This window comes from Cebus imitator, unplaced genomic scaffold (assembly GCF_001604975.1).
Source record: "Cebus imitator isolate Cc_AM_T3 unplaced genomic scaffold, Cebus_imitator-1.0 Scaffold322, whole genome shotgun sequence".
In the NCBI taxonomy this organism is placed as follows: Eukaryota; Metazoa; Chordata; class Mammalia; order Primates; family Cebidae; genus Cebus; species Cebus imitator.
The window spans coordinates 418,563-435,983 of record NW_016107637.1 but is presented as its reverse complement, the minus strand read 5'-3'; the positions used below and the strand labels follow the sequence as shown (position 1 = coordinate 435,983).

General features: G+C 54.9%; 1 protein-coding gene across 12 annotated transcripts in view; it reads left to right on the top strand.

Annotated features, from left to right (window-relative positions):
• Positions 1-17,421, top strand: part of LRP8 (LDL receptor related protein 8) — a 77,896-nt gene that overhangs the window by 20,980 nt on the left and 39,495 nt on the right. For all 12 annotated transcript variants that reach the window (XM_017504406.2, XM_017504398.2, XM_017504396.2 and 9 more), the window contains exon 3: positions 11,756-11,878. In XM_017504406.2, the coding sequence (XP_017359895.1) occupies positions 11,756-11,878 (123 nt within the window). The remainder of the gene's footprint in view (positions 1-11,755; positions 11,879-17,421) is intronic.

Sequence of the window (17,421 nt, the reverse complement as noted above, 5' to 3'; positions counted from 1 at the left end):
CAATAGAACAGAGGGGGAGAAGAGGGTCCTTCACTCCCAAATCCCAGAGAGTGAGGAAGCTGTGCGCCTCAGACACCCTGGCCTCCAGCAGTCTGAGCCTCACCCTGGAATGGGTGGCTGGTACCTTCCAGCTTTCTCCCCAGCTCCTTTGCTGGGCCAGGGCCCATGCACATGGGTGGAGGAGTGGCCATTCCGGAGGCCCCTGGCTCCCTGTGTGGCTTAGGAGAGACTCGTGTTGGGGCAGGGGTAGAGATGCAGGGAAGGTGGGCGGCCGGACCCCCTGTGACCTCCACTCCCTGTCCGTGTGTCCAGGTGGGCCAGTCTCGGCTGTCCGCTTGGCATTAGAACCATTGCGGTGTTAGCCAGGGATGAGGCTTCTGAAGTAGCCTGCACCATGAGCCCAGCTGGCTGCCAGGTGATCATTCCACCCGCCTTGACCTTTTACTCCAAGGAACAGCCCTTATGCTTTATACAGGGACAAAACAAGTCACAGAAGAACCAGGTGCCCAGGATGACAGAGGCTAGGCCTCCAGATGCCCTTTGAAAATTACAACAAAAACTTCTTAAGGACTCACTGTGTGCAGGGCCTGCGGTGGAGCTGCTACACTGGCTGGAAAAAAGTGAGGAGGAACTCCCATCGCTGAATCTTTTCTGCGTGCCGTTCCTTATGCTGGGCGCTGATGCATGTGAGCTAGCAACCAGCTGCCCTGACTCAGGATTTGCCACCACATTTTTAAATGAGGAAACATGGGCTCAGAGAGGTCAAGTAGCCTGCCTGAGGTCACTTAAATAGTAAGGGACAAAGGCGTGATTTGAGCCCTGGGTTCCTTAACCTGTTTTGGTGGGACAATGGCCACGGCAGGCAGCAGACTGTGGTCTTCTGAACCTCAGTGATGGGAGGAAGTGTTCACTTGCAGGAGAGACCAAGATAAGTGGAATTGTCTTCAGGCAGCCAGCAGTGCTCACTGGGCAGGCTGTTTAAAAGTAGCTTCCTCTTCAGCCGGGTGTGGTGGCTCACGCCTGTAATCCCAGCACTTTGGGAGGCTGAGGTGGGTGGATCACTTGAGGTCGGGAGTTCAAGACCAACCTGACCAACCTGACCAACATGGAGAAACCCCATTTCTATTAAAAATACAAAATTAGCCGGGCGTGATGTTGCATGCCTGTAATCCCAGCTACTTGGAAGGCTGAGGTAGGAGAATCTCTTGAACCCGGGAGGTGGAGGTTGCAGTGAGCCGAGATCACACCATTGCACTCCAGCCTGGGCAACAAAAGTGAAACTGTCTCAAAAAAAAAATTTTTTTTTAATGGCTTCCTCTTCATCCAAGCTGTAGTGAGACCTGAGACCTGTCTTGTTGGGGGAGGCATGCCAGCTCAGATGCCCTGGGCTGATGGGCACCCCTCTGTGAGGGGCTCTGAGAAGTGGGTGGTATGGCTGAGGTCTGGCCAGGATGCCAGTGGGCAGTGAGGGTTTGCTGAGCCCATGACCCCACTCCTTTCCACTTCTTCCCTTCACAGCCATGTCTGTCCCCTTCTGCCCAGCCCTGGCTGGAGGTGCTGAGCTGGGGCTTGTGGCCATGGACTCTGCCCATACTGCTCACCCTATGGCTGGCCTCAGATGGGTGGGTGGTCCCAGCCAGAGCCCTGAGCCCTGGCCCTGCCAGAACCAACACCTGGACACATGGCCACCTCTGAAGGTCTTACTAACTGCAGGGCATGCTAGCATCTGGCAGGGTCCCTGACACACAGTAGGCCTGCTACTGGGTTATTTTGGTTTCCAGCAGCAGAAACGTGAGACTTGACAGGTAGCACAGGAGTCAGCAGAAGCTTGGCCATCCCAGAACATGGGACAGAGAGCCCTGGACAGGGCCGGGCGAGGGGAGGCTGCCTGTGGCCCCTCACTGAGCCTTCCTGCAGTGGGCCTGGGGACCCCCTCTGCCCTGAGCATTTGCCAGGCAGTCCAGTGGCTGCGCGTGGGCCTGCCTTTCCTCCCCCACTTTGGCATGGCTGTCTCCCAGGAAACAGGGAATTTTCCCTCATTCCCATCATTAGGGTGCCAGGGCAAACAAACAGTCTAATCCAGATGAGCCCTGGGCCACAATCACACTCTCTTTGGAGGTTTTCTCTTCACTTGGAGCAATTTTGAGAAGGCCGGAGTAATTGGTATTCCACCCAGGTTAGTAGAACTGCTGCCTCCTCGGTATTATGCCTTAATTTTCTTTATCGCCCAGCAAGTTGGAATTCATCGCCCTTTCCTTTCTGTTTCCCACCGAAACCTATCACCAGCCTGTCTGCTGGGTAAAGTCATTTCGTGGCAGCTCTTGGCTCCTTTCCACTTCCCTGGGAATCTTTCTGACCAGAGCCAAAGAACAAGGAGGGGTGAAAAATCCATTTGTACAAAGTGGGGATCTCCTGTTGAGAGCTTATTTCCCTCCCTGTTCAAGAGGAAGGAACGTGTTCAGCCTCCAGCCAGCACAGCTGACTGAGTCCCCTGTCGCTGAGAGCATTCAAGAGGGCGAATGGCCATATGTCAGCGGTGGGAACAGAGGATGCCAGCACTGGTGGGGGTTGGGGAAGGGGCAGACCTTTGCTGCTCCTGGCTTCTGGAGTTTTATTCTGTTTGTCAGTCTAAGATTTGTGATTTAAAACCGGAAAGATTCTGTGACTCCTTGGTTCTAACGTTCAGAGGAATCAGCCTAAGTACTTGTAAATTGCATGTTTTCCGACTCTCAGATCCTCTCTGAGATGGGGAGATTCTGTTCCGTGATTCGAAGACTATCTTATGATTCCTCGAGTCTCTCCAGCGGCAGTTCTGATCCTGACTGGATCTTGGGAGGAGCAGAATTGCTTTGCTGAGGTTGCCATGGGAGCACGAGGCTGCTGTGGCCCTCTTTTCTCGTGTATGAAATCCGAGGGCTGGGCTGCATGGCCTCGGGGCCCGGGTTCCAGGTGTGCTCTGCCTGCAGCTCCCACAGGCCCTGTGTGGACTGGCCGCTCCCCAGCACCTCACTGGACACAGATGGTTTTCCAGCTGAGCCACGCCCCTTGCCTGTCTGCCCTTGGCCCTCTCCCATTCCAACAGGAAGGCAACCCAGCTCTCCCCAAAGTCCCTGCAGGAAAGCTGGGGCAGTGGGGGAGTGGCGATGGTAAGAAATAAGCCACATGATTGACAAGAGCTCTGCCTGCTTTTGTGGAGCTGTGCAATTCACCGTGAATTTCAACATTACCGCCTATCTTCATTCCTGCCCCTGAGGTGGTTAGCCCCATTTTATTGATGAGGAAGCTGAGGCTCTGAGAGGTTAAGTCACTCATCTGTAATCATACAGGTTGTTCCCATGCCCTGACTCTAGATCACCTGCTCTAGTACAGCCCTAGGCCACCTGGGCAGCATGGCAAAACTCTGTCTCTATGACAACAACAAAAATACGCAAACACACACACACACACACACACACAATTAGCTGGGTGTGGTGGTGCACACCTGTAGTCCCAGCTACTTAGGAGGCTGGGGTGGGAAGATGGCTTGAGCCTTCGAGGTTGAGGCTGCAGTGAGCTGAAATACTACTGCACTCCAGCCTGGCCAATAGAGAGAAACCCTGTCTCAAAAAAAAAAAAAGACATTGATTGGCCCAAGGACATGTGGCTTGAGGCAGGACCAGAAGCCCCAGGTGACCCATTTGGAGGGACTTGGAACAGCACCAAGAACCACAACCCATCCGTGTCACGGGGTCACAGATCCAGCAGGTCAGCTGGAGGGGCCCTTAGAGATGTTACATGAGGAAACTGAGGCCCAGAATGGGCAGAGGTGACACTCCTTCCACCACTGGGGGCCCTGCCGTTGCCTCCCATTTAGTCTTTCCTCAGGCCTCCTGACCCTTCCAACCTCATTTTCATGCCTTGGTGTTTTGGGGCGAAGGTGGACCACTTGTTTTTTGGGAAATAAATAGATTACGGTCTTAGGCTCTGGTGTGGTTAGAATGTGTAACTCCTTAGTGGAATGGGTTGGAGGAGAGAACCCAGAAAATTTTGAGGGAAACATTTCCCGATTTAAAACCATCCTCACCAAAAAGTCCTCCTTCCGCCGCAGCCCCTTCATTCTGAATGGGGTGAATCCTTTCGCTTGAGCCCTTTGTGTGTCTCTGTCCTCAGCACCTGCAGCTCCTCAGTCTCCCCAGGTGGGATGTGGGGTGGGGGCGAGGGCGAATTCAGATGTCACCTGCTGATGGATGATGGAGGCTGGAGCCCCAGAGCCCACTGGGCAGCACAAAGCCATGCGCTGAGCCCCGCCCAGCACACGTGGGTGCTGGCTCCCTGCACCCTACCGTCAGGACACTGTGGGAACGCTTTGCCCTCTGGAAACCGCCAAGCCTTGAGTAGTCAGATGCTGTCCACGTGTGGACATCTGGACTCAAATACACAGTTCCTCGAAGGGAAGGCATCAGAGGCTGCCATCCGTAGCTTAGTGACATCTTGGACTCTGGTGGTAGCTGTCGTGGAGTCTTGTCACAGGGGCTTTGGGTGCAAATCAGAGTGTGACAGCCTTAGAACCTTAGGTCCCTAGAGTGTCAGCAGCAGAGCCGTGTGGCAGCTGTTTGCAATGTTATAATGGACGCACGGGATCTTTAAACTGAGAGTTTAGCAACATCATACGTCCAGGGAGGGGTTAGGATTTGAATCCAGTGCTGCTGGACCCCAGATCTGCTGGCGATGGGCTCTGGACATCACCCCCACCCCCACTTCCAACCATGCGGCTCCATTTTAATCTGTTTAATATGTTGGGGTTCACTTGGGAAAAGGGTTCCTCTGCTAAAAATAGTTTGCCAGGCCCTGTGTTGAGCCCCAGCTCTGTGCCAGGACCCGCCACAGCCTGAGAGGGTGGCTGTGGCAGTGGGACGGCTGGCAGGCCCGGGCCCCCGGGTGGGGTGCAGGTTGCTCTGGGCCACGGTCTCCTCCTCCTCTCATTACTGCTGTGTCGTTGCTGCAGCCAGAGAACACTCCGGGTCTGTCGTCCTGTTGACTGGGGTGACAGTTTAATAGTAGCTTCCTGGACTGTCATTTAAATCTGCCTGCCAGGTTAGTCGTCCAGGGGCGGGCTGGCACGCCCCCTGCCCCCACCCCGGATCTTCATTCTGCTGGAAGCGGTCGTCTTGGCAACGCCGGGGCCTGGCGAGCTGTGTCGAAGGGTAACTGTGGGGGGAGCAGCCCTTTCATCTCCCCAACCCGGGTACAAGTGGCCCAGCTGCCTTAGGGCTGGGCTGCAAGGCCAGAGCCAGGCCACCTTGCACTGGCCCAGGCCTGGGAGGGGAAGTAGAAACAGCCGAGTCCCTTCTGTGCACCCAGCTCTCCAAGGTTGGGGCTTTATATGTTTGCTTTCCCCCTCTCAACTGCCCTAGGAGGGGAAAGAAGCTGCCCCAGGTTGCTGAGCAACAAAGTTGAGCTGGAATCCACCTTTCTCAGGGGTCTCTGCTCTGCCCTCAAAGAACATTCCCTAGGGCCCAAGACCTGTCCACAGAAAGCAGAGGTCGGTCAGAGCCTGGAAGGCTTGACATCTCCCTCATCTCCTGTCCTTGGTGGCTGGGTATCAATTCTCTCTCTCCTTTCCTGGGACCTTCTCTAGACATGTCCCTGCTCTGAGGATTGGGGTCTCCAGTGGGGTCCCTGCAGCTTCCCTCCGGGCTCCATGCTCTGTGAACAACTTGTCCTATTTTTCATGGCCTAGTGGGGCTGGCCCAGAGACAGACAGCTAATGTGTGAAACAGGCCAGCCCCTCCCTTCTCTGCACCTCATCTAATCATCTGTAGGATGAGAGGCTTGCGCCCCAGCAGTGTTTTCCCAGGTGTGGTTCGTTGGTTAAACATGCTTGGAAGGCTGGAGGAAACAGTCAATCAGATATTTTTACTGCAGTCCTTCTCAGGGCCTTTTTAAACCAGTGTGCGTCATGAATCTCCGAGGGGGAATATAGTAAGTGTCTATCCCAAATATCCTCGTGCATGGCCACCCCTGGGCTGTGTGCTGCCCCTACACCTCTCCTCCTCTACTAGGGGCTGATTTTTGTCTTGCCTGGCCTCCTGAAATCCCAAAGGAGGCTCTGGCAGCCCGGAGCCCTGGGGTTTTTTTGGCTGCTGGAGAGAGGGCGTGTTTAGCAACAGGCTGGATGGATCCTTGGGCAAGCTCCGGGAAAGCCAGGCCCCTGTGCCTGGCCTCTGAGGGGCAGCTTGGTGCGCAGGCAGGGCGAGCTGTCCCTGGCCTGGTGGAGCTCCAGGCCCCTTACCACTCGCCTCATCCCCAGCCCCTAATGGTCACTCTGCTGGCTCCTCCATGCCCCAGCTCCGTTATCCCTCTTCCTGGAATGCGCCTCACTGCTCTGCTCCCACAGCTTGGCTGACTCCTCTTCCTTGAACACAGTGCCCTCCTCCAGGGAGCCTTCCCTGACCTCTGGGTCAGGTCTGGTGGCCCTTGCCTGGCCTGCTGGCCACAAAGTGGGATCGGTCATTACCTGGGTTCAAGTGCAGCCCTCCCACAGACACGTGCTGTGACCTTGAGCAGTCACTTCTCGCTAAGCCTTGGCTTCCACGGGTGTAACAGGCAGAGCCTCGTAGAGGCTTCAGGACCCTGGAGGCCAACATGGCAGGACATTCGGATTGCCGCAAGGAAGCACCACGGAGCGGCGCCCCCAGGCAGCCCGGACTGATCTGGATTTTGAAGCCTCCTCTCTGCGCAGGGGCTCCAGGATGCATGTGGGTGGGGAGCCGCATGTGAAGGATGTATACTGTCTCAGGGAGGGATGTCTCTGGAGGCGGGGAAGCCAGGAGGTGCTGAGTGATTCTAATAATCTCACAGGATCATAGACTCTGAGAGCAGAGGGGCCTTAAGCCTTAGCGCCACACCTCCATTTCCTGATAAGGACGAGGCAGGCTCAGACGGTTTGACTGAGGGATCCCGTGTCACACACGCAGCAGCTGGGGCCGAGGCTGTGACTTCACACACCTCCAACTTTCGCCTTTTTGCTTTTCAGTTCATAAACCCCTGGGGCTTCTCGCAAGGACTCTGTGTGTCTCGTGAAGCAGGGAGGGTATCCTTGAGTGCAGACAAAGAAAGTGTGGCTCAGAGGAGTTGTGTAACTTGCATAAGGTCACACAGCCTACAAGTGGCAGGGCACCGTTTGATAGACCCGGGGCTGTCTGGCGCTTTCCTTGGCCCGTGTTCTTGTTATAAATAGCATTTCCCACTCCCTTTGTCCTGGATTTCCCACTCTCCCCGACTCTGCCCCGGGGCAGCCCCTCCTCACTGCCCCTAGAATCCCCAGTGCTTTGTGGCAGCCCATCTGTTGTCATGGCACCAGATTATGATGTCGCAGACCCTGGGTGACTATGTATCACTCCTGGGCTGAGGGACTCACAGAGGTGGGCATTGTCCAAGGGGTACACTGGCATGGGGAGACATAAATCCCTGGAAACAGGGAGCCATGGCCTTGAGCCCAGCTGGGGAGTCACCCTGGGAACCAGAGCCAAGGCCTGCAGAGTGGGGGTCTGGCATGGCTTGCTCTGACAGCCTTAGAACAGCGGCACGACCGTTAGAGCGGCGGCACGACGTTCATGGCAGGGATGATATGGCCTCTTCACGATGGACTGCTGGGCTTACTGCACTGAACGGACCAACACTGGGTGTTCACTAGGATCCCCCAGGAGAGTCTTTGTCCTTGTGACAAAGCTGCATGGGAAAGCCACATCCCCACTTGCCCAGGATCCCCCCGAGGCGGCTCTGCCAGGAGTCAGTTAACTCTGACTCCAGATCCTTCCATGTGGTCAGGTTTCTGACGGGGCCTCCAGGGCGCTTCCGTCTAGGCCCCACCCTGCAAGTGCCGTCCCAGGCCCGGCTTTATTCTGCCGCACACTACTGGGCACTTTCCAGGAGACCTGAGAGGTATTTCAGTAGCCTCCCTGGGGTCCTGTTCTTAGCCCAGTAACACTGAGGTGGCTGAGGGTCTCCGTGGAAAGGGATCAAGCTTCGGCAGCTGCCACACAGAGTTGAAATCACACTTCTGCCACCTAACACCCTCACCTGCAAGCCTTAATTTCCTCTTCTGTACAATGGGATTAACAACAGCTACCAAGATAGCTGTGAGGGACACTGCGTGAAAGGTGCCAGGCAGAGTGGAAAGTGTCCATGGTCCAGTCAGCACACAAATCTGCTCCTGAAACCACCAGCACAGGGCACTCTCCCCGCAGCTGCCCTTTCCTGCGGGGCTGACCTCAAAGCAGCTCTTTGGGACAGCAGTGGTGTTTTTGGCTGCTCTGGTCTCCTTGCCCAGTGCCTGCCAGGGCTTGGCACATGGAGGGAGGCCAAGCTCACCCCCAGGCTTTCAGAATGCCAGGAAGGGCAGGGTTCTTGGAGGGTATCTGGTTGTCCTGTGCCCAGCGACAGAGCCCCTTCATCACCTTCTTCAAGCCTGCCCTGCTGTTTTGGGCACTATCTGACCATGCTTCCCTCCCAGACTTGCTCTTAACTCCCAGGCTGCGCTGGGCGGATTCTGTTCTCACTGCAGAACCTAGAACAGAAGCATTGAATGCGAAACTGAAGCTTCCACAGGGTTTTCTCACCTACCGGAGGTTTTTCTTCCACATCTGATACTGCTGAGGATTAGTTTGGGGAGCCGTGGTGGGGATGGGCAGGCATCTGGCTGTGGGTTCAGATTGTGACCCTGCTTCCCCCAGAAGTGACCTTGGGCATGTCACTTAACATCTCTGGGCCTGGATTTCCTCATATGTCAAATGAGTACACAGTAGGCCCCTTGCATGAGGTTTCTTGGGTAAAAACACCTGGCAAAGACTGGCACAGAGGAAGCACCCGGTGAGTGTTTTTTGGATGCTGAGCTTCTTGTGGAGGGAAAACCTCTGAGGTTTGCATTAGGAAGTTCTCCAGGTGCTGTGGTTCACACTGGTACTTACTTTAAGATGATTATGGACTATGACTTACCAACAGGTGGCATTTGTATCTATCGCTGACCATGACCTCTCAGCCAGGAAACAGGGAGGGCCGCTCCAGGGCCCTGGGCTGAGAGGCAGGAGAGCTGTTCCTGTCCCCGCCATGCTGTGTTTCCCTGAGCCAGCCCCTTTCCCTTGCTGGGCCTCAATCTCCCCATCTGAAGGTGTACTCTGATTCCTCAGGTTTCTTCTAGTTCTGCACACACAGAGGCATTCTTCTAAGCAAGGTGTGAAGAAAACTTATCTTAGAACGCACATGTACTGCAAAGATTCCATTGAAAAGAACAGTCATGGAACAGATTCAGGGACCCAGTCTCTCTCACCAAATCCCCGCCAGGCTACCCAAAGGAGGGAAGCAGGCCTGCAGCTCCAGAAGCACCCAGAGGGCCTGTGGGCAGATTTAAATAAAGGTTGTCCACGGGGGTGTCTTCCCAGGGGAAGGCGAGCCCAGGGCTGCAGGTATGGAGCAGAGGCTGGGCGGCTGTGCCTGCATTTGGCTCAGTGTCCCCCGCTGAGACCTACTCCGAGCTAAATTCTTGCTGAATTGCAGGGACAGGGAAGAAAGCAAACCATGTCAGACTCGTGATCGGTGATGCTCTAGAGCAGAGGTCATTGAAATACAGGCTGCAGGCCCAGCCTGTCACCGGTTTTTGTAAATAAAGTTTTATTGAAATATAACCATGCTCACTCATTTATCTAATGTTTCTGACTGCTTCTGCCCCATAGTGGCAGAGTTGAGTGGTGTGACAGAGACCATTTGGCCCTCAAAGCCTAAGTAGCTATTATATGGCCCTTCACAGAAAAAATCTGCCAACCTCTGCCCTAGAAGGACATTCAGGGATTGTGGGAGCTTGGGGAGGCTCCCAGTCAAGACCGGAGGTGATGCTGAAGCCCAGTGTGTAACGGAAAGAAGGCGGGAGGTGGGGAGAGGGCTTTCAGACTAAAGCCAGCTTGCGCAAGGCGTGGTGGTATAAAAAGCACGGGGTATGTGGGGACCACCAGCAGTTGAGTGGGGCTAGATTGGGAAGTGTGAGGAGGGGAGGGTGAGGGAACAGGGCAAGCTGGGGCCACGGGACTTCTCAGCCCCTGGGGAGAGGCCGCATCCTAGTGGCCCTGACGTGACATCCATCACAAGCTCATTCCAGGGGAGGACTTTGGTGGTCTGAGCGCAGCAAGGCCTGGGGTAAGTCACTGCTGCGCTGAGATATCCTCGTTTAGGCTGAAGAGACCCTCTTCCTTCATTTCCGGGCCTCCTGCTCTGGAACTACCGCACCGGAAAGATTATCCCACCAGACCACCCTCTCTTTTCCTGATAAAACTGTGGGTCAGAAAAGGGCCATGATGTGCGTGAGGGTTCGGAGCACAACAGCACGGCAGTGACTCGAATCCAGGCCTCCGGACTCCCTGCCCAGGGCTCTCCTCCTCACCGTGTTCTGTAGCGGGTCCTGGGCGCTCGGACCAGCAGGAACAGGGCATGTGTGAGTTCAGTGCAGATTTGATGCACATGAGACCCCACCAATTCAGAGGCCTAGGGCTGCTATGGAGGGTGCAGGGTGTCAAGGGTGGGGTGCTCAAGGCCACTTCCCAGTCTCCAACACCCCCCAACCCCCACCACCTACTGGGGATAGCCAGGCAACCTCAGTTCCCCCACGGAAGGCCTGACAGGGCAACTGGCTCTCCCCCGGGCCTGGCCTGCTGGCTGCGCCTAGTGCTGTGCCACTGCTTGGGAAGGAGCTGGGGCACCTTAGGACATGGGCAGCGTCTCTTTCCTTTCCTTGATCTGGAAACTCTGGTTCCTCTTAGGACAAGACACAGAAGGCAGCAAAGAACTGGGCTGGGGCTGGTACCCGCATTCTCATCTCAGCTCTATTATCAGCTGTGAACTTTCGGCCTGCTGCATCCCTGTGCGGGCACAGAACCCCATTCCTTCAGCCTCTAATTAAGACTCGAACCCTGAAAACAGCAGTAGCTGCCACTTCTCCAGCATCTGCCATGTGCCTGAGTCGGTTGCAGATTCTTCATACATTATAACTTCTTGTTGCACCTCCCCACAGCCTTTTGTCTTCTTCTCCCTGTTTTATAGATAAGAAAATGTAGGCTCAGAGGTTAAGGAACATCCTCAAGGTCACACAGATAGGAGAAGGCGGAGGAGGACCTGGGATTGAAACCCCCAGAGCAGTGTGGAGGCCAGGCTGTAGGCACCTGGGGGCAGGGACTGATTTGGGTGTCTTGCCCAGTAGATCCTCTTCGCACTGCTCCGAACACAAAATACCTCATTCATCTGGCCACAAAGGAATCATCTATATGAGGATTCATGATCACAGACTCCCTGGTGCCTACAGAAGGGACTTCAACTTCTGGTCCAGTTGGGGAAAGTGGGACAGGCAGGCAAAGGGACTGAGAAATGGCTGAAGGAGCTAAGGCCATAGGGTATCAGGGAAGGCTTCCTGGAGGCAGTGGCAGTAGAACTGGACTTAGAGGGGAAGCAGGAGTGTGACAGGGACATGATGAATCTTGCCATGCTTGCTGGATTTGAGCTTTTAGAGGACAGAGCCAGAATGTTACCTGTCTTCAGGCTGTGTTCAGTAAATGCCTATGGAATGAAGAAGCGTGTCTCTCCTGTCCTCTACCCTTGGTCAGCAAGGCAGTCTGTGGCCTGGTGGGGCCGTTGGAGGCCCCATGGTCTGGCTTGCAGACCAAGCACATCCTGGTCGCCCCACTGGCTTTCTGACTGCTCCCAGGCTCATCACGTTCTCCTCCTTGCCCTGCAGCCAAGAAGACCTGTGCGGACAGTGACTTCACCTGTGACAACGGCCACTGTATCCGTGAGCGGTGGAAGTGTGATGGCGAGGAGGAGTGTCCTGACGGCTCCGATGAGTCCGAGGCCACTTGCAGTGAGTCCTGCCCCTCAGGCTGGGTGGGGTGGGCCTCAGTTTCCTCCTCAAATCTTCCTTGTTGGGAGGCTTGAGGCTCGGTGACGCGTTGAACACTCTGCCATGCTCCCAGGGCGCTCCTGGTAAACGGGTGCGTTGAGCTGCTGGTTTCTACTGACCTGTTTCTGGGCTTCCTTCACAGCCCTCTTGCAGGTTGGAGCCTGTTCCTGTGGCAGCAGGAGCTGGAAACAGCCTTGCGGAGCCCTTCTGCCCAGAAGGAGCCCTAGCATCCTCCAGGCCTCCCCGCTGCTGCTCTTGAGGGCCCTGACCACAATTCCCACAGTGCCAATGGCAGCTGGCGCTTCCTAAGCCTTTATAGTGTGCGGAGCTCTCTGTGCGCCTTCCCTGCTTTAATCCCCACAGCAGCCTCATGAAGCAGACACTGTTATTTTCTGAATTTTTAAAGGAGAACACTGAAGCTCAGAGAGGTTGAGTGACTTGTCCAAGGCTACCCAGCCAAGACTTCGAGGCCCTGGCCCTTTCCTTTACGCTGGGTGGGCTGAGCCTAGGAGCTCCTGCCTCCATGGCCGTCTGGGTGGTGGCAGAGGCAGCCGGGGGAGGTGGAGGCCAGAGCTGAGCCCCAGGCCTGCCCCCACACTCAGGGCTTTGTCTCTCCATGATTTATTTTCCAGGCCCTAATCCTCAAAGCAAACTTACACCCGGCAGGTCATTCCGTGACATTTGTTAAATTAAAAAGGAGATGAGAAGGGGGCGGGGAAGGACCCGGCAGTCCAGAGGCAGAGCTGTGGCAGCGTGAGCCCAAGACAAAAGGCTCGGGGAAAGCGTGTGGAGGACGGCGGGGCTGGCGGGGACCCAGGAGCCCCTCTTCAGGGGGTAACAGTCGCCCCAGAGGCAGACGTGGGGACAATGGAGACCGGAGTCCCATCTAGCACTGCGGAGGGTGATAACTGGGTTTCCTTGTCTCCTAGCAACAGAGCTACCAGTCTCCACATAAGAGAAAGAGAAAGGGAGAGAGAGAACAGAGCGAGGGCGGCCCCCACCCGAGACAGGAGCCCTCGTTTCCTCGTACAGCTGCTCCTGGCCTCCCCAGCTATGCTGCAGGCCCCATCCTTTCCTGGCCCGCCACGCAGCCAAACTCCAAGCTGTCCTGGAGGCTCCCGGGCAGGAGGGAAGCCCAGGGCTTTGTCCTGAACTTCAGAAGGAACAAAGCCCCGCCACGCCCACTTGTGACTTTCATCCTCTTGGCAACCTAAGGAAGGAGGAGGATCCCCATGTAAAGAGAAAGAAACTGAGGCTGGAGTCAGTTCTCTCCTTTGCCCAGGGCTGCCCAGCTAGCAAAAGACAGTCTTGCAGCCTGGAGTGTGTGCTTGGGGAGGGGTTGTGGCTACAGGGTGCTTTTCCTCCACTGCAGTCAGCCAGCTCCTCCATCCACCTCACTCCAGCAGATACTCCCACACGGTGGGGGTGGGGGGGTGCAGAAAAGGAAGGGAGAGGAGCCTCTTGGTGGTTATTAGAGGGGGCTGCCTTGCTGCCTGAGGGCTGGGCTCCCCCTCTCCCCCGCCCCCACTCCCATCTCGATCTCTTTGTGTGGATGTCCCTTTTCATCTTCCTTTCTGTCCCCCTGCAGGTCCCGCCCACCCCTGCCCTCTTGGGCTGCCTCCCTTCCCTGCTCATCTATCCTCACCCTTCCTCTTGCTGTCCATCCTCCCTGCCCTACCCATGTGTCAGTCTGTCTTTCTCCCTCTCGCCTGTCCCAGCACATGCTGCCTTCCCATCCCCTGGGCTGGGCAGGGACCCTCCTGCCTCACTCCTCCTGCCTCCCAGGCCCGCTTTTCACAGTTGAGGAACAACTGGAAGCCCAGAGAAGTTGATAGACTTGCTCCAAAGACACACAGCTTATTCATGGCAGGTCTCCCTTTTAGGAAAAAAGGCTCTTCGAGCCCCCTGAGGTTTCCCAAGGCACCTATGGGAGCAGTAGCCAAGGCGGCACCCAGGAGACAGAAGCCCAGCTGTCCTGTAGGCTCTCCCAGCTACTCACTGTGAAGCCCTGCATACCTTCCCACCTGCCTCTGGGCCCTGATCAGTACAATTCCGGAATTCCAGAATCTTCACGATTCCTAGATTCCTAAACTCTTAGTATTCTGAGACCCCCTTTCTTACTTGTGCTAGCTGGGGTGCAAGAGCCATGATATCCACTTCCCTGTGTGACATGGGACAGGTGGAGGCAAGGCGGAGGACTTCCTGGAGGAAGTTGGCCAGACTGGGAACTCTGGTCAGGATCTGGCCGAATTTGGAGCAGCAGGAACTGGTAGCAGGCTTGCTCACTGCTTACCAACTGAATGAGAACCTAGCAGCCAACCTGCTATCCATTTAATTGGTGTTGCCATAGCAACCTCCACAGCCTACCAGCTTCCTGGGGCTGTGCCAGCTCCCAGGATGGAGCCCTATTCCCTACCTCTAAAAGAGAGATTATAGGCAGTAAAGTGTAGTGAGCTTGGAATTGGATGTAGTTGGGTTCAGGTCTTTTAACCTGTCAGAGCTCAGGCAAGTTGCCCAGTCATCCAGAGCCTCAGTTTATTCATCTGTAAAATGTGGTAATGGTACCTGCCTTACAGGGATTGTGAGAATCAGTTGGAAAAATGCAGGTGTCAGCACTGGAGTAAATGGCAGTGTTATCTGAATTATTATCTTTTGGCTCCAAGCCCTCACTCCCCAACACAACAGTTTGTTAGATACTAAGATGTTAGATTCCTATAGTATCAAAATAGTGTCGGTGAAAGGGGTTGCATTCGCCAGTGAGCGGGAAAGGGATGTGAGAGAGGGTCCCAATTCTTGTGTTTTCCCCCATTATAATGTCTGCCCTTCGCTGGCTGGGGTTCCTCCCAGCTCTGTTTCCCTCTGGTTCTGAGTTAAGTACTTATCAAATGTAGCCAGGAGTCACAGTGGAAAAGCCCAGAACATTTGCCTAATGTCAACAGCATTTCAGCTCTAATTGTAGCTCACTTGATTGGGGACACTTCTGACCCACCTTCAGGCGTCTGCTGGCAGGAAGGAGGGGAGAGGGGAGGATGGCTCAAGGTGAGTTATAGTTCTGGGTGCTATTTATTTGAATATGGAGGGTTTTTTCATGCATTTTAGAAACTTTCCACCTGGAAGGGGGACCTCTCTGATGACCCAGGCTCATCTTCCTATTGTAGATCAGAAAATGGAGGCCCAGAGATTTTCTGAGCCCACCCGGTAAGTGAGGGACTGACCCAGCTAGCAGCGTTTTGCCTGGCCTCGACGGAAGGAACCTGGAGTGACTCCCCCTTCTGCCCCTTGGGTGGCCCCATGCTGTGCTTCCTGTGGCCCGAGCTGGACTGAGTGTCACTGGCAGTTCTCATCACCTGAGCCTCTGGTCCCTTAGAGCTGGCGGTCCCCATTCGGAGGTGATCTGCCCCTAAAACTCACGTGGGGTGACACTGTAGGTGTGCTCCCTCAATGAGCAGCCGCCAAGTATTTTCATTCTTTAATTGAACAGACATTTCCCTTTTCGTTAATTTGTGAATTTATGAATTAGAGAATGTACCAATGGGTTTGAATTTCTGGGGCAGGATTCTCTGGGAATTTAAATGCCTTTAAATGCCTTGAGCCACCGCAGGACGCAGAGTTTTGTGCAAAGCCCCCTTGCCGACCTTAGAGGGTTCCTGTGGTCTGAGAGACAGTGGGATTCTTCAGTCCTGCCTCTCAGAACCTAGGGCACTTACATAGCAGGCCAAAGGCATATGGCCCCCTCAGGGGCACCTGTCACAGAGGGAGTGGCTGTCCTGTGATGGGGTGTGCATCGCGGTGGGCCATGTAGACTTGTAGTGTGCATTCTCTAGTGGTGACAGCAGGCCCCTCCTCCTGCACTGGCATTTGCACTTCATGAAATAAAACAAGGACAAGTGTTTTCTGAGCTCCTGGTTTGTTCCAGCTCTGAGTGCAGGGATTTTATGTTTCCTCATTTAAGCCATCCACCAGCCCTAGGAGATTATTCAACCCACTTTTCAGATGAGGGGAGCCACAGTGCAGAGAGGTTCATGAGTTGCCTAAGGGCCTTAGAATTAGGAAATGAAGTTTGGACCCAGGTCTGTCTGCCTCTAAAACCCAGGCTCTTTCTCCTGCATCATGCTGCTGGGGACCCTTGGGCTGCAGCTATCCTGAGAGTGGACATCAGACGGCCATCTTGCAGAACCTGCCCAAAGGCTCAGTGAGTCCCCTTCCTCCAGTGACCTCCCTCCAGGCCGGAGGTGCCAGGGAGACCCAACAGGGTCTACTTTTCTCTTGTGCTGTGGCTAGGTGCACTAAGTTAAGCGGCATGTTTGGACCTGGGCTGGAAGTCCAGATCTGCCTCTCACCACCAGGCATTGAACAAATAGCTTACTCTCCCTGGGCTTTACTTTCTTCATTCATAAAATGGAGGTAATAACTATCCACTTCCTAGGGAGATGCCATGTGTCAGTAATTACCCATACCAACTTCCCAGAACCGTGCAGTGGAGAGGCCTGACCTGGGACCCTGCCAGCCAGGCTCAAGTCCTACCTTTGGAGGAAAGCTACGTCACAGGAGACACAGTGAGGTTCCAGGAGAGACAGGAATTGGAATACCCACTGCCAGTAGCTGTGTAACCCTAGGCAGGTCGCTTCCCCTCTCTGGGCCTTGGTCTCCTGCAACTCCAAGGGATGCTTATCAATGTGACCTCTGAGGTCTCTCAAGTCCTGCCATTCCGAGAGCCTTGGCTCTTTGCAGGTGGGGGGGCTGGTATCAGGCTCTGCTGAATCCTCGAGAGCCTATAATTAGAGCTGTCTATTTAGGGACACAGCAAATGTCTTATTAATTATAAAGAAAGGAAGCAGACAGATTGTTTAATCATTGTCCTTGCTGAAAGGTTATGCAATTAACTATATAAATATTCATTGAAAGTTCAAGCTGTCACTTGCTGCACTGGGGTCTGTAGATCCAGGCCCCTGGAGGTGGAGCATGCAGCCAAGGGCCCTTTCAGCCACCTGGGCTTTTGTGGGGCGAGGTTGGGGATGGTTCTGGAGCATGCAGCGTTTGATGGAAGGGCAAGGCTCTAGTCATAAGAACCCAGGCTCTGGCTCTCGCCTGCTGTGCATCTTTGGGCCAGATACTTGGTCTCTCTGAGCCTCAGTTTCCTCATCTGTAAAATGGAGTGCTTACTTGCAGGACTGCTGCCCTGCTGCACTCCAGGTATGCCGCTTATGTGGTGACCTTTGTGAATGGCACCCCTGGAATTTGTGCCGGCAGCCCGCAGGACAACAGACATTGATTGCTCACAGTTCTGGAGGCTGAGAAGTTCCAGATCAAGGCACCAGCAGTTTCAGTGTCTGGTGAGGGCCCATTCCTCATAATGGCACTTCCTTGCTGTATCCTCAGATGATGGAAGGGGCAAGGAGGCTCCCTCTGGCCTCTTTCATGAGGGCACTAATCTCATTAATAAGGGCTGTCCTGTTACGGCTTAATCACCTCCCCAAGGCCCCACCTCTTAATGCTGTCACACT